The sequence below is a fragment of the Chanos chanos genome, chromosome 8 (genome assembly GCF_902362185.1).
Source record: "Chanos chanos chromosome 8, fChaCha1.1, whole genome shotgun sequence".
In the NCBI taxonomy this organism is placed as follows: domain Eukaryota; kingdom Metazoa; phylum Chordata; class Actinopteri; order Gonorynchiformes; family Chanidae; genus Chanos; species Chanos chanos.
The window spans coordinates 17700022-17714091 of record NC_044502.1 but is presented as its reverse complement, the minus strand read 5'-3'; the positions used below and the strand labels follow the sequence as shown (position 1 = coordinate 17714091).

At 43.9% G+C, this 14070-nt stretch overlaps 1 protein-coding gene across 1 annotated transcript in view; it reads right to left on the bottom strand.

The window, feature by feature from the left end:
• Positions 1–2206: 2206 nt before the first annotated feature.
• Positions 2207–14070, bottom strand: part of gareml (GRB2 associated, regulator of MAPK1-like) — a 16093-nt gene continuing 4229 nt past the window's right edge. The window contains exons 2-6 of the mRNA XM_030781584.1: positions 12522–12662; positions 7784–7914; positions 6069–7205; positions 3252–3418; positions 2207–2936 (exon numbers count right to left, since the gene is read on the bottom strand). Of these exons, the coding sequence (XP_030637444.1) occupies positions 2207–2936; positions 3252–3418; positions 6069–7205; positions 7784–7914; positions 12522–12662 (2306 nt within the window). The remainder of the gene's footprint in view (positions 2937–3251; positions 3419–6068; positions 7206–7783; positions 7915–12521; positions 12663–14070) is intronic.

The following is a 14070-nucleotide window of genomic DNA, read 5'->3' as shown; positions in this document are numbered from 1 at the left end:
AGAAGTTCAGTCAAATGGCTGGGACTGTTTAAATATAAACAGCATTATGACTGCAGCTGGGGGCAGACTGAGGACTGTATGATCTGACTCATTCAAACACACATCTGGGGTTTTTGTTTTTCCTTTTAAGGTTATGAAACAGTTATGAAAAGATGGAAAAACTGCACAAATCTCACAGTGTTCCTGAATGCAAACTCCTCACCACACACACACACACACAAACACACACACATACAGACACACACACAGATACCCCCCATAACACACACTAATACACATACCTCCTTTCATTTACACACAGCACAACAAAGACACACACGGTACAATCTACAGACTATGTTACAGAATAACAAGCAGGAGTACACGTGTGTAGTGTTAAAGATGGCCATGCCACAGCTGTGGAGTGAGCACTGCTGTTTATGTTTATTGGTCTAATCCAAAAGGATTAAATGACACACAGAAGGAAATTTCAGTACAATTGAAATACACACTAGCATTGTGTTACATATTATTTGTGTAGTAGAAATGTTTCTACGGAGGGGACTCTTGCTTCTTTAAAAAAATACACACTGTAAACATTCACGCAACGTTTCAGCAACGATGACACAACATAACCAAGACCCTCTCATTACCATGTGCTCTAAGGCACTAACACACACACACACACACACTCTCTCTCTCTCTCTCTCTGTCAGTGAGAGCAGTGGTTAGTATAAACTCTAATTACCATCTCTTAATTACAGCGTGTGTGTGACACACACAATCCTCAACTAGATCTGCCCTTACAAAAAGTCTATGCACTAAACAGGATCCTTTTCATCTGTATCCAAGACAGTATTCAGAATCTGTGTGTATGTGTGTGTGTGTGTGTGGAAACGAGAGGAGATGAGAGGAGAGGAGAGGGGAGGAGAGAGGAGAGAGGTGAGGAGCGGGGAGGAGGGGAAGAGGAGTGGAGAGGAGTGGAGAGGAGAGGAGAGGAGAGGAGAGGAGGGGAGAGGAGAGGAGAAAAGAGGAGCTGAAAAAAGCTGAAGATTATAAACTGAAGACATGGTATGAGGCAGTATTCCTGTCCTTTGCTCAGTCATTCTGTACTCTGACTGTCTTCACTTCTCACACAGTCACTCCAAACCCATTTTCTCACAGCGAAAATGAACCACAATGTAAAAACTTTTCACTCTGAAGTCACCAGACCCAGAAGGACAGAATGTGACTCCAAGGCTATGTCATGGAACCACACTCACTACTGTCATACCATTCCCCAATAATCACATTTAATTCATATTATTTATGATTCACTGAGACCTAAGAGCTCGGACAGTGTGCTTCTGAATTCTTGCAGTGAAATCAAGCACAGTCAAAATTTTCTATTCGGAGTTGGATAGTTCTGTTCTGGGTCACACACACGCACACACACACACACACACACACACACACACACACAAAAACACAGAGATTTATTTTCGTCACTGAATTTAAGCTTTTGAGCTTTTTTTGTGGAGATAAAATTGCCAAAGTTTGAGTCTCACAAATTTTGCCCTAAAACACAGCAGTGGTCAACATTTATAGTCTCTCTCATCAAAACCGATTTTAAGGCACAAGTCAAAACCTCTGATTAAAACAGGCACATATTCTGGGCAGCCCAGAGGTTGGTCCTTTTGACCAACAAAATCAACTGAAAAAACAAAAACATCCATAACAAAGTCAAATACAGTGCTCAACTTTATATTAGTCATGGTCTTTGCACTCATTACAAAGAGTGTCATTTGGAGACAGTCCCTACATGGGCTCTCTCGCTCTGGATTTCACTGTTCTCACAGACTTACAGCTTTGAGACAGTCCCTAAATGGACTCCATTGATTCAGCAGGACCACAGACTGAAAGTTTTGCTTTCACCAAGACAGAAAGCGTACACGAACACAAACACACACACACACACACACACACACACACACACACACACACACAGAGGCTAAAAGACCACAAGAAAGAGATTCTAATATGAATAAGTCACTGATTCTGATGCGTTCAGTAGTTTTATAGAACCAAGCAGCTGAGGTTTGAAGCCACACACACACATACACACACACACACACACACACACACACATACAGAAATGATGACTGTCCATGCCTGGTAGGACTTACACTTTTAACATGAAAGCACACACACACATACACACTTGCACACACACTGTGTGTGTTCTGGGTCATATTTTCGGTCTCCATCCTTTGATGAACTGCATGATCTTTTTGACCTGGAGTTTGGTGAGATTAAAGTCCTCAGACAGAATCTCCTCAGTGAGCTGTGTGAAAATGGACCCGTCGATCCGCTCTCTGCTGAACAAACCCACCACGTCATCTGGCAAACCGATAAAGCGCAAACAGGCGGACACCTCCTCCACTGACAGAGAACACAGCTCCGCAGGAGGTCGCCATGACGACCCTGCCCCACCCTCTGCTCCTCTCACCGTGGCAATGGAGCCAGGGGAGGGGTTTACAGCAATGGTGTCCGCCTCTGAGCTTTCCTGATTGGCTGGCTCTTGCAAGGAGGAAGAGCTGGAGAGGTCAGTGGTGGTCAGGGAGGGGGAGCTCCGCCCAGTGGTGGGCAGCCAGTCGGTTGTGCTGTGGACGTGTCCAGGGTTGGAGAAAGGGTTGAGAGCGCCAAATGGAGCAAAGCGTTTCTGGGCCAGTGGGCGTGGCCTTGGACAGGTGGAATAGTTTTTGTGGGTGGAGTCAGTGGCAAGGAGGGGCACAGTCGGTGTGGTGGAGGTGTAAACAGCACTTGCTCGTGAATGGGACCAACAGGCCTGGGCAGGAGGGGCGGAGTCTGGGGTGACCCCAGGTTCAGAGGTCACGCAGTCAGCCCACGTGCAGGGGTAACAGTAGAGAGAGTACGAGTCTGGAGAAGGAGAGCTACTGCTACTACGTGGAGCAGAACTGAGAAAAAGAGGGAGAGAGAGAGAGAGAAGGTCTTAACTGAACACACGTTGACATAAAGTGTGAATTGAAGCAGAGTGGACAGTTTAAGACAAAACTGCTCTCACCTATGATAACCCTGATCACTTTTATGTCTATAGCAACTACAATTTATCAGCGGCACTTTCGTGTGTGTGTGTGTGTGTGTGTGTGTGTGTGTGTGTGTGTGTGTGTGTGTGTGTGCGCGTGCGTGTGTGTTGTGTGTGCGTACGTGTGTGTGTCTTATGTGTGTGTGTTGTGTGCGTATGTGTGTCTGTGTGTGTGTGTGTGTTTTACCTGTCCTGTAGACCAGAGGAGTAATAGGACAGGTTTGGGCTGGGTGTGTGTGTTGGCGGCAGCTTTGGGAAACGGGGCGGGACTGGTGGGCTGGGGGCAGAGCCTCCTCCTTTAGCACATCGAGGAGGAACAGGAGGAGCATTAAGAAATCGACACTCCTCCCTCACCTGAGAGAAGGAGAAATTTTTTAGAAAAGGCATTTTTAAAAAAAAATATTTTAAATAGTTTTATTGTCGTTTGTTCCAGCTAATTCTATTTAAACAAACAACATAAAATGAACAACTGATGTAAAATACTAAAAAACTAAAAACAGAAGACCTACAATGGACTTGCCGATGCACACACAGAGAGAGAGAGAGAGAGAGAGAGAGAGAGAGAGAGAGAGAGAGGGAAATTATAGACTTTGTATTCTGTTAAAAAGTCACTAGTGACCTTTCACTAAAAATACAGCCCTAACTCTGTGTGTGAGTGTATGTGTGTGTGTGTGTGTGTGTGTGTGTGTGTATGTGTGTACATGCACAATATTTGAATGCGTTCTCTGTCTGTCTCTAAGGAAACTGCCTGTATGAGTGCACACGACCACTAGAACTCCAAATACCAGCCCTAAAGAAGCCACACCTTATAGAAGTCTGCATGTTAGAGACATGTTGATACATATGTGTGTATATACATACAGATTCACCTTAAAGGATAAATACTCACACTAAACACTCATGACCAAACACTCACATCAAAGACTAAACAGTCCAGCTAAACACTAAACACTCATACTAAAGACTAAACACCCATACTAAAGACTAAACACCCATACTAAAGACTAAACACCCATACTAAAGACTAAACACCCATGCTAAAGACTAAACACTCATACTAAAGACCGCTGACTGATACTAAAGACAAACAGTGACGCTAAAGTCCATAGATTCATACTACAGACTAAATGCTTATACTAAAGACCACAGTGTAAGTACAGGATCATACTAAAAATGCACATCTGAAGACAGAGCAAAACATGATGATAACAATGACGACAGCTGCAACGCCAACAATAACAACAGTAACAGGAAACACTTTCCATGACACACAAAGACACATTGGGCTTGACAGGACAGAGAGGAGAAACGCAGGGAGGAAGAGGTAACATGACATAACATAAGGTAACCAAAAGATGTGTTTTGATGTAAAAGAGATGTGGATTGAACATTTGAAGGGGCATTTGGAGGGGGAGCTGGAAATCTGTGGGGGAAGACTTTTCCAGGGTGTGCAGGGACAATGCTGCAGAGAGAAACACAGCTTGGTTTGGAGGACCAAGAGCGGCCCAGGAGCCAGGGGTATGAGATCAGAGACGTACTCGTGCGTGAGAGATTTTTGTAAGCGAGCGGGAATGCTTTGCAGGTGGTTTGTTATTTGACTGGCTACTGGTGAAGAGTGATGAGTGCTGGAACCCTGACATACTGTAAAGAGCCACTGTGTGTAATGATTGTTTATTTGCTAGTTTTTGTCACTATGGTGACATCTTCCTGAATGCGTGAGAGTGTGTGGGAGCAGTTCAGATTCACAGAAATACAACTCTTCCGCCCCTTCCCGTGCATGCGTGTGTGTGTGTGTATGTGTGTTTGTGTGTTTGTGTGCGTCTGTGACTTTTTTGGAACTTTCTAGGTTGTCATGGATATGCAATCACTTAATCTCTGAAACCTCCTCTTCTACCAAGAGGTATTCTGGGATATCTTAGAACAGAGCCCCCACACAAACACAAACACACAAACAACAGGGAGTGTTTGGGATAGCTAAATTACAGGGCCAGAGCAGCTTTTGTGTGTAATAGCAAAAGCAAAAGAGAGACAGAAACGGAGAAAAACAGTGTGTGAGACAGAGAGAGAGAGACAGGGAGAGAGAGAGAGACAGAGACAGAGAGAGAGAGAGAGAGAAAGAGAGAGAGGCTATAAATCCCAGCTACATACTTACAGGGGCTGCTCTCTTTTCTCCAGGTTGATGACACAGCAAAGAAACTCTGTGTGTGTGTGTGTGTGTGTGTGTGTGTGTGTGTGTGTACATATACACACACACACACACACACACACACACACACACACACACACATATATATATATATATATATATATATATATATATGTGTGTGTGTGTGTGTGTGTGTGTGTGTGTGTGTGTGTGTGTGTGTGTGTGTGAAGAGAGAGCAGATATGAAATGTTCAGTCACACTTTCCTTAGACTCACTTACACATTGCTACCATAAATGTCCACAGAAGTGCTTTAGTGCCTTGTGTCTTCTTCTGTATAAGTGTGCATGTGTTAACGTGTGTGCGTGTGCGCATGCATGCATGTTTGTGAGTGCGTGTGTGTGTGTGTGTGTGGGGGGGGGGGGGGGGGGGGGGGGGGGGGGGGGGGGGGGGGGGGGGGGGGGGGGGGGGGGGGGGGGGAGCAGTTCCAGTAAGAGTGTGTGGTCATTAGGAAAGCCTTTAAAAGCAGCTGTATCAATAATTTAGCTTATTCTACAACAACACAATCTCACGGATCTTCACAGGGCTTAATGTTTCATATGAGCCCATACATGTACCTGTCTGTGTGAGTGTGTGTGTGTGTGTGTGTGTGTGTTTGCAAGGCCCCTGAGAGAGTAGAGTTTGAGTCTTTAGGGAATCTAGAGAGGGCTACTAGACAGTCAGAGAAGGAAAAGAGTGTGGGAAAAAAACAGAGAGAATGAATACAGAGGGAAATGGGAAGATGAGTAGAAAAAACATATGTATATACACATACACAAACACACACACACACACATATACTGGAGGTGCAGTTTACTCACAGCTTCTGATTTGGGAGGTACTGGAGGTGGAGTAGCCACTTTACCAGCTTCCATGGAAACGTGGCTGTGGCTCACCGAGCCATCCAATGAGGATGTAGAGTGAAAAGAAATGAGGTTATGCTCTGTCTTAACTCCGCTTTCAGGTACCTCACCATAACTTCCAGCACTCTGATTGGTCCACAGCTCCTCATAAGGAATTTCCTGTGTTTCATTTGTCCAATCAGGTGTGACGTACTCCCGTTCCTCTCCCTCCCCTTCGCTGGGGAGCGTGTGTGTTTGTGTGTCTCCCAACGAGTCTCTGTTTCCACCTTGTGTGAGTGTGTGTGTGTGTGTAAGAGTTCCTCCTCCTCCATACACACACAACGACAGCCTCTGAAGCTGCGTGTGTCCAAATTCATCTCGTCCCAATCCCTGCACACACACGCGGATCCTGCGCGGAGTCACACACTCCTCTGAGAAATCTGTCTTGACCTCTCGGACAGCGCGGGAGTAGTCATCAGGGTCAAAGGTCTCCTGGCAACGCAGCGCGATTTGTAGTACCACCTGCTGGTAGGTGGAGTCTGGGCGGAGCAGTCCCTCAGGCAGCGTGAACCTCGGCATGTCTGTCAAGAGCAGGAAGTGGGAGGGCGTGACCTGCTCTTTCCTGAGAATGCAGCACAGAACAACTGTCTTGCTAATGATGCTCAGAAGTTTGTAACGTTGACCTTCACGAATGGCGTGGAGGTCGTAGGGGTTACGTGGAGGTCGCGAGGGCACGGAGACATTAACTGGCAGACGCACGCGTTCAATGATGCTGCGGACCGTGTGCTCTCCCTCCAGCATCCTCAGCTCCGCTGGGGAACGAGTACAGAAGCGTCCACGGCATTGGAACGGTAGACTCACGCTCTCGTTGGTTCGGTGGTTCATGCAGATCAGACAGGGCATTTTGGTTCGGGCGGGACGACCCAGAGCGCTGCCGGCTTTGCCCAGTCGGCGTAACAAGGCGCCCAGTCGTGATTTGTTGTTGTCATTGTTGGCACGTGAAGATGGTGTCTGGACACACAGCAGCTCTGCCTGACCCATCAGGGTCAGCTCATCACCTGTTTGCAGAGAGAAGTCATACAACTCACTATCCTCACTGAACTCCCCTGACACCACCTAGAGACAGAGAGACAGGGGGAGAGAGAGAGAGAGAGAGAGAGAGAGAGAGAAAGAGAGGAAGAAGAAGAAGATTAACAGAGAAACTATGAACAATTTATATTCTCTAATATCTATTTACATATCAACCCATCTCATGCTTGGCCATTGTAAACTGTGTGTGTGCGTGAACTCTGACAGTAAATCTCCCCTATGGAATGTGCCATCTGTCTCTGTGTGTAAAAGGACCAGGTGAGAACCTATTCAAACACACACACACACATACACACACACACACACACACGTACACACCCTCCTCTCTCTCTTTCTCCTCTTAAACTGGTCTTGGAGTGTCTAGTATCTTTTCGTTCCTTCTCTTTCCAGTCATTTTCGCTGAGATGGGATTAGCGTTTTTCTCAGACAAGAGACTTTTTTTCCATTTAATCATTAGAGATATCCTTCATGAGTAAGACTGACATCAACACCTGCTCAGTCTGCACTGCAGTGCTAACAGGTGAGTGACAGCCGCCACCTGGTCCTGATGACTGCTCTTTTATTTCCCATTGGTTAAAAACAGATTCTGGTTCCACCCCCCTCACCTTGACACTGAAGGTGATTGGCTCCATGACGAAGACACGGTCGGGGAAAATTCCAGCGATTTCCTCTACGCTTGCAAAATATTGAACTGGCTCCCGTACATCACGATCCTGATCCAACAACTTAAACTTCCCTAAAAAGAGGGAGAGAGAAAGAGGGAGAGAGAGAGAGTAAGAGAGGGGGGGGGTCAACACATAGTTAAAACTTATGAGATATGAAAGGATAAAAAGGACCTAATACACTATTTAACAAAATGTAAACAACGTATTAAGTGAAGTAAGGGAAAGAGAGAAAGAGAATCAAGGTTCAACAAGTTTATTATAGTAGTATTATCAAAGTGTTTGTGTTAAGCTCTCTCTCTCTCTCTCTCTCTCTCTCTCTCTCTCTCTGTGTAAGAACGTGTATGAAGAGGAGGTGCTGAGACCATCTACCCTCTGTACAATGATAATCTACAGGCATCCATTCTTTTCCATCTCTATAGAAACCTATAGTTCTATAGAGTGCATTCTCTCTTTCTTTCTCTCTCTCTCTTTCACACACACACAAACACACACACTCATAAGGCTACTCTTAAATCACTTGGGCCCCATAGAGCCCCAGTGTCGTTGTGTTGCTAAGCAACGGGCCTTTGTTCCAAACTCTTCATAAGAGCCAAAGTTTGGTCTGGTTTTGGGAAAGTTTCATCTCTCAGTCTCTCTCTCTCTCTCGCTGTGTGAACAAAACGCTTCATTGGCATGATTGTTAAGACTGTTAAGATGTAATGTTGTGAACTGTAAGCAGTAAAACAAATGTAAAGTGATGCTATTAACTCATATATTAATAAACACACAACACATACACACATACACTCACAAAGTCAGTATGGTAATACACACACACACACACACACACACACACACACACAGAGTCAATATGGTATTATACTCACACACACACACACACACATACAGACACAGAGTGAAATTTAGGGGAGGGATGACTGCGTTAATTAATACAGAGCTGATAATTCTATCAGCCATTAATAAAGCAAACAAACAAAACCAACTTCAGATATTAACTATAGTCACTCATCCTCTATCATTCACATCCTTCTCATTTCCCTCATTAAAGCTATTATAGAAGAAGAGGAAGAAGTACTTTATTTGTCACACACACACTGAGCAGTGAGCAGCGAAATGGAGCCTCTGCATTTAATCCGTCCCAACACCAGTGAGCACACACACACACACACACACACACACACACACACACACACACTAGAGCAGTGAGCAGACACACACACACACTAGAGCAGTGAGCAGACACACACACACACTAGAGCAGTGAGCAGACACACACTATGAGCTAGGAGTGTTGGGCAGCCACAGGCGCCTGGGGACCAACTCCAGGTCTTTTTGCCAGTGTCTCAGGCAAGGTCACTGACAGGGGTACTAATTCTGCTATACAGCTCCTTTCTCTCACCCTCTCACCTTCTCTCTCTGTCTCTGTCTGTCTCTTTGTCTCACTCTCTCTGTGTTTCTCTCTGTTCCTGTGAGTAATCTTCTCTGTGAAACACAATGTTCTGTACACATTATTTATGATAAAAAAAATGAGTAATAAGACACCCATGTATTATGGCATTACTCATACTTAATCTTTTTTTTAAACTTTAATGTTGTGTGCTTCTGTTCTTACTTTCGCTCTCCCTCCCCTCTCTCTACATACTTTCTCTCTCCTTTACACACACACACACACACACACACACACACACACACACACACACACACACACACACAGTCACCAAACCTGCAGTGAGGTAACCATGGAAGCCATTAATATAATGGACATTCAGACCAATCAGAGTAGGCACACCTTAAAGCTGTCTCAAACCCACCAATCACAGTTCACCTCAGAATATAGAAAACACTGTTACACATTTGCATGCATGTGCACACACACACGCACACGCACACATGCACACACACACACTCACACACACCACATACACACTCTGTTCAGATTCTTACTCACTCATTTGTTTGCAGTCATGCACACCAATATTCTTAACTCACTTTCTTGGCTTCTTTAACTGCCAAACACAAACATGCAAACTCTCTCCCTGTCTTTTCTCACTTATTCAGTTTCTCACACTTGTATCTGCCTTTGCCAATTTACTCATTGCTCTTTTCTGATAAAAAGAGAAAATGGCATATAGATATAGATATATATCAGGGTTTTTATATCCAGTAATTATTGGTTTATTTATAGCCAGTAATTATTGGTTTTCACTGGTAAAATGTATGTTAAAAAAAAAGCGATCAGTTAAAAACTTGCTGGTCAAAATGTCTGGTGAAAATGCTCATACAAAACGTAGCTATAAGGAAGGTTATCCCTAAACAGGACATTAGTGTTTAGACAGCCTGGAGGAGGAGAGAGTGACATGGCTTATGCGCATTGCAAGCTGCAAAGACACATTGGACACGTTTGATTTCAAGTCGGCAGCAGAGGACTTTGCCACAGTGAAAAAAAGGAGAAAATAAAATGTTACATATAGGCTACATTTGATGCCATGTAGGCCTAGCCTTTTTTTTAAACAGGCTACAGATGTTACAGGTCACAGATATTTCATTTTGCTCTATCGTTCCTGTTTATTTTGCTTAATCGTTAATGTTCATTAAATAGTCAAACTGATTTGAGATCATTGTCGTTCTTTCATCAACCGATTATATTTGCGTTTGTAACAGACTGTTATTGAAACGTGACCGGTCAGTTTCAGATTTGTCCGGCAAAATAAATTCTTTTCGAAAACTGGACAGGCAAGAAAAAATCCTAATGGAAACCCTGATATACATACATAGATACATAGACATACTAGGTCTGATTACTACCGAAGCTCCTTAGCCCAAAAAATGGTATTCGGGACAGCCCTAATACATACATACATAAACACACACACACACACACACTCACACACACTCACATACACACACACATACATACATACATATATGGGGACTGAGAGGTTGAGTACACAGAGAATGAAGTTTGTATTGTGTGTTAAATCAGTGTCTGTTTGTGTTGAGTGCACCGTATGATCTGGTATGGTCTGTGTATCTATGTGTGTGTGTGTGTGTGTTTGCATTGAATAGGCCAGTCTGGGCACTAAGACCAGATGGAGCATAACTGATTTTAGGGTATCTGAACAGATGGAGTGTGTGTGTGTGTGTGTGTGGCGTGGGCAGACAAGAGTCTCTCTGTCACCCCCACTGTGGATGTGCATGGGTGGTGTATACGTGTTACTCTGCATTTGCGTGTGTGTGTGTGTGTGTGTGTGTGGATAGACCGATAGGAGTCTCTCTGTCGACCAGTGGGAGAAGTAGATTAGGTTACTCTCATCCTCTCATCCCTCTCTCTACTCATCCTCGAACTCGACTGAGATAATCTCACAGACATCTCCCTTTCTCCCTCTCTCTCTCTGCATCACACACACAACCCATCCATTCAGTCACATCATTAAAATCAAAATCATTATTATCATCAGACACATACTCACACACATCATACACGCACGCACACAAACACACACTTTTCATCATCTTCACAGTTCTCTAGTTGACATCACCATCATAATCTTCTGTATTTGTCTGTGTGAGAGGAAGACCACATAATGATCTCATCTCTCTCTCTCTCTCTCTTTTCCCTCCTTCTCTCTCTCCTTCTGCCTCTTTCTCTCTCTTGCCCTTGTTGCTGTCCGGAAACCCCTGAGTGGTGATCTCATTGGTCACATGACCTCATTGTGGCGACGGAGGGGTATATTGGGTAACGGTTTCTCCCGAGAGAGGAAGTTACTCTGCGTTATTCCGGAATACACATTACGCAATGCTAGACTCCGCTACTACAGCATTCCCACTGGAATACAGAGAGACTGAGATCATTCTCGTTCACTGCTTTATGAATGAAACAGCAAACACACACACACAGGTAAATACACACGCACACACACACACACACACACACATACACACACACACACAAACACAAAAACACATACACACACAGATACATGCAAACAAACGTAAACACATACATGTAAATACACAAACAAAAAGACACACACACACACACACAGATATACACACAAAGCACAAACACACAAGTTAATACATACACACAAACACACACACACACACAAATATCACATTGGGAATTACTGAAGATGGGCTGAAATAGTGGCGTTAACTTTCATCAATAGGTCATCTAAGTGTGTATGTCTGTGTTTGTGTGAGTGTGTGTGTGAGTGTGTGTGTGTGTGTGTGTGCGTGTGTGTGTGCGCGTATACTTTTTCTCTGGTATTGAATTACTTGGCTACAACACAGTGCTTGTCATTTTTCCTGCCTCCCTCTCTCTCTGCCCATCTACCACTCTCTCTCCCTCTCCCTCCCTCATTGTTTTTGTCATGATGAAATGAATGAATAAACAACCCTCATTACATAACACAGACAAACTGCACACATTTAACACAGCCAGACACATTGTTTGTGTGTGTATGTGTATATCTGTTGGTTTGTTATGTTTTTGAGTGTATTTACACTCTGTGTGTGTACGTGTGTGTGTGTGTGTGTGTGTGTGTGTGAGAGAGAGTCTCTCTGTCTGTTTGGTTTGGGTTTTTTTTTGTGTGTTTGTATATGTCTCTGGTTTGTTTTTATTTATGTGTGTATGTACACAGTGTCTGTGTGTGTCTGTGTGTGAACTCTCTCTCACCTTGGTACTGTAGAGGAATGTCTATCTTAGGTCCAATGACATAATGTCCCTCCTCCAGACTGTGTGCTGTGACAGTGGTCCACTGACGACAGGAGTGTAACAATACCACATCCTCCTCTGACAAACCCTCTACATGATCGCCTGGAAAGACACACACACAAACACACAGAGAGAGAGAGAGAGAGAGAGAGGGAGAGAGAGGGAGAGAGAAAGAGAGGAAGAGAGACAGAGACAGAGAAGGAGCGAGAGAGAAAGAGAGAGTGAGTGCATGTGTGAGCATAAGCATTTGTACAGAACTCTACTCTGGTACATACGCCCCCCCCCCCCCCCCAAATGATAAAGACAGAGAGGACGAAAGAGAGAGACTAATAATGACAGAGAGGGAGAGAAAGAGAGAGAAAGAGAGGAAGAGAGAGAAGAAGAGACAGACCAAAAAAAAGTCTTGTGCACTCGTTCATACAGACTCTGTGAGCTTATACATTGATATGCACTAACTCAGAGATTTCAGACTAACTAAAACAGATTAAGATTGAATTTTAGATTAGACAGGTTTCATGTTTGCATATATTACATCCAGAAAACACAAGAAATGTGAGATTGCAGTCAGGATTACACACTAATTAGGACAGTTTACTTCCAGATTATACACAGATTCACAAAACACTTGTCAACAGATACTTTTCACACACACAATGAACACAGAAATTATACATTAACTTGGAAATTACTCTAACACGCTGTGCTAAGGCACCCAGATTAGCAATTCACAAATTCATTTTAACAACAAAGAAACAGCACTAACACAACAAATCACTGGGTTTATTCATAAGTTATGATTAATTGTAATAAATAAACTGAGATTACATATTTCAGACATTATTTATCCACATTATTTTCCTCTCCTCTTTAAACAAACACACACACACACACATACACACACTCACACACACACACACACACACACACACACACGCACACACACACACACACACAAAGATACTGTGTTTATAAATCTCTGACAAGTCTTAATGTTCCCCTGGACACTCTCCCAGAATTCCTTTCCCAGGAAATACAAAAACACCCTCTCTGTTCCTAATGGATCCTCTGTTTCTCAGGGGGGGCAGGGAACAGAACCACAGAAACACACACACATCCACACACACGCACACACGGGTAATGATCTTCTCTGTCACTGCAGGAACATGTCTGAAGACTCAACAACATTCACACACACACACAAACACACACACACTCTTCTCTTTAAAGCAACACACACATAACCTTTAAAGGCCACCCGTTTGTCCACTCCATTCCTCCCACTGTCATACTCAAGCTTTAGTCCTCTGTTGTTTGAGTGTGTGTATTCATACACACTCACTGAAACACTGTAAAACAAAGTCAGACTCTCTGATGTCTGTCTGTACGTGTCCTCATCATGACAAACTCACTGCTGTCACATGGAGGAGTATAAATCATTGACTGCCCACACCTTGAAGCAGAGAGAACCTTTTGTAATAAGATGACGCAAAGAGGAAGAAATCAAACAGCC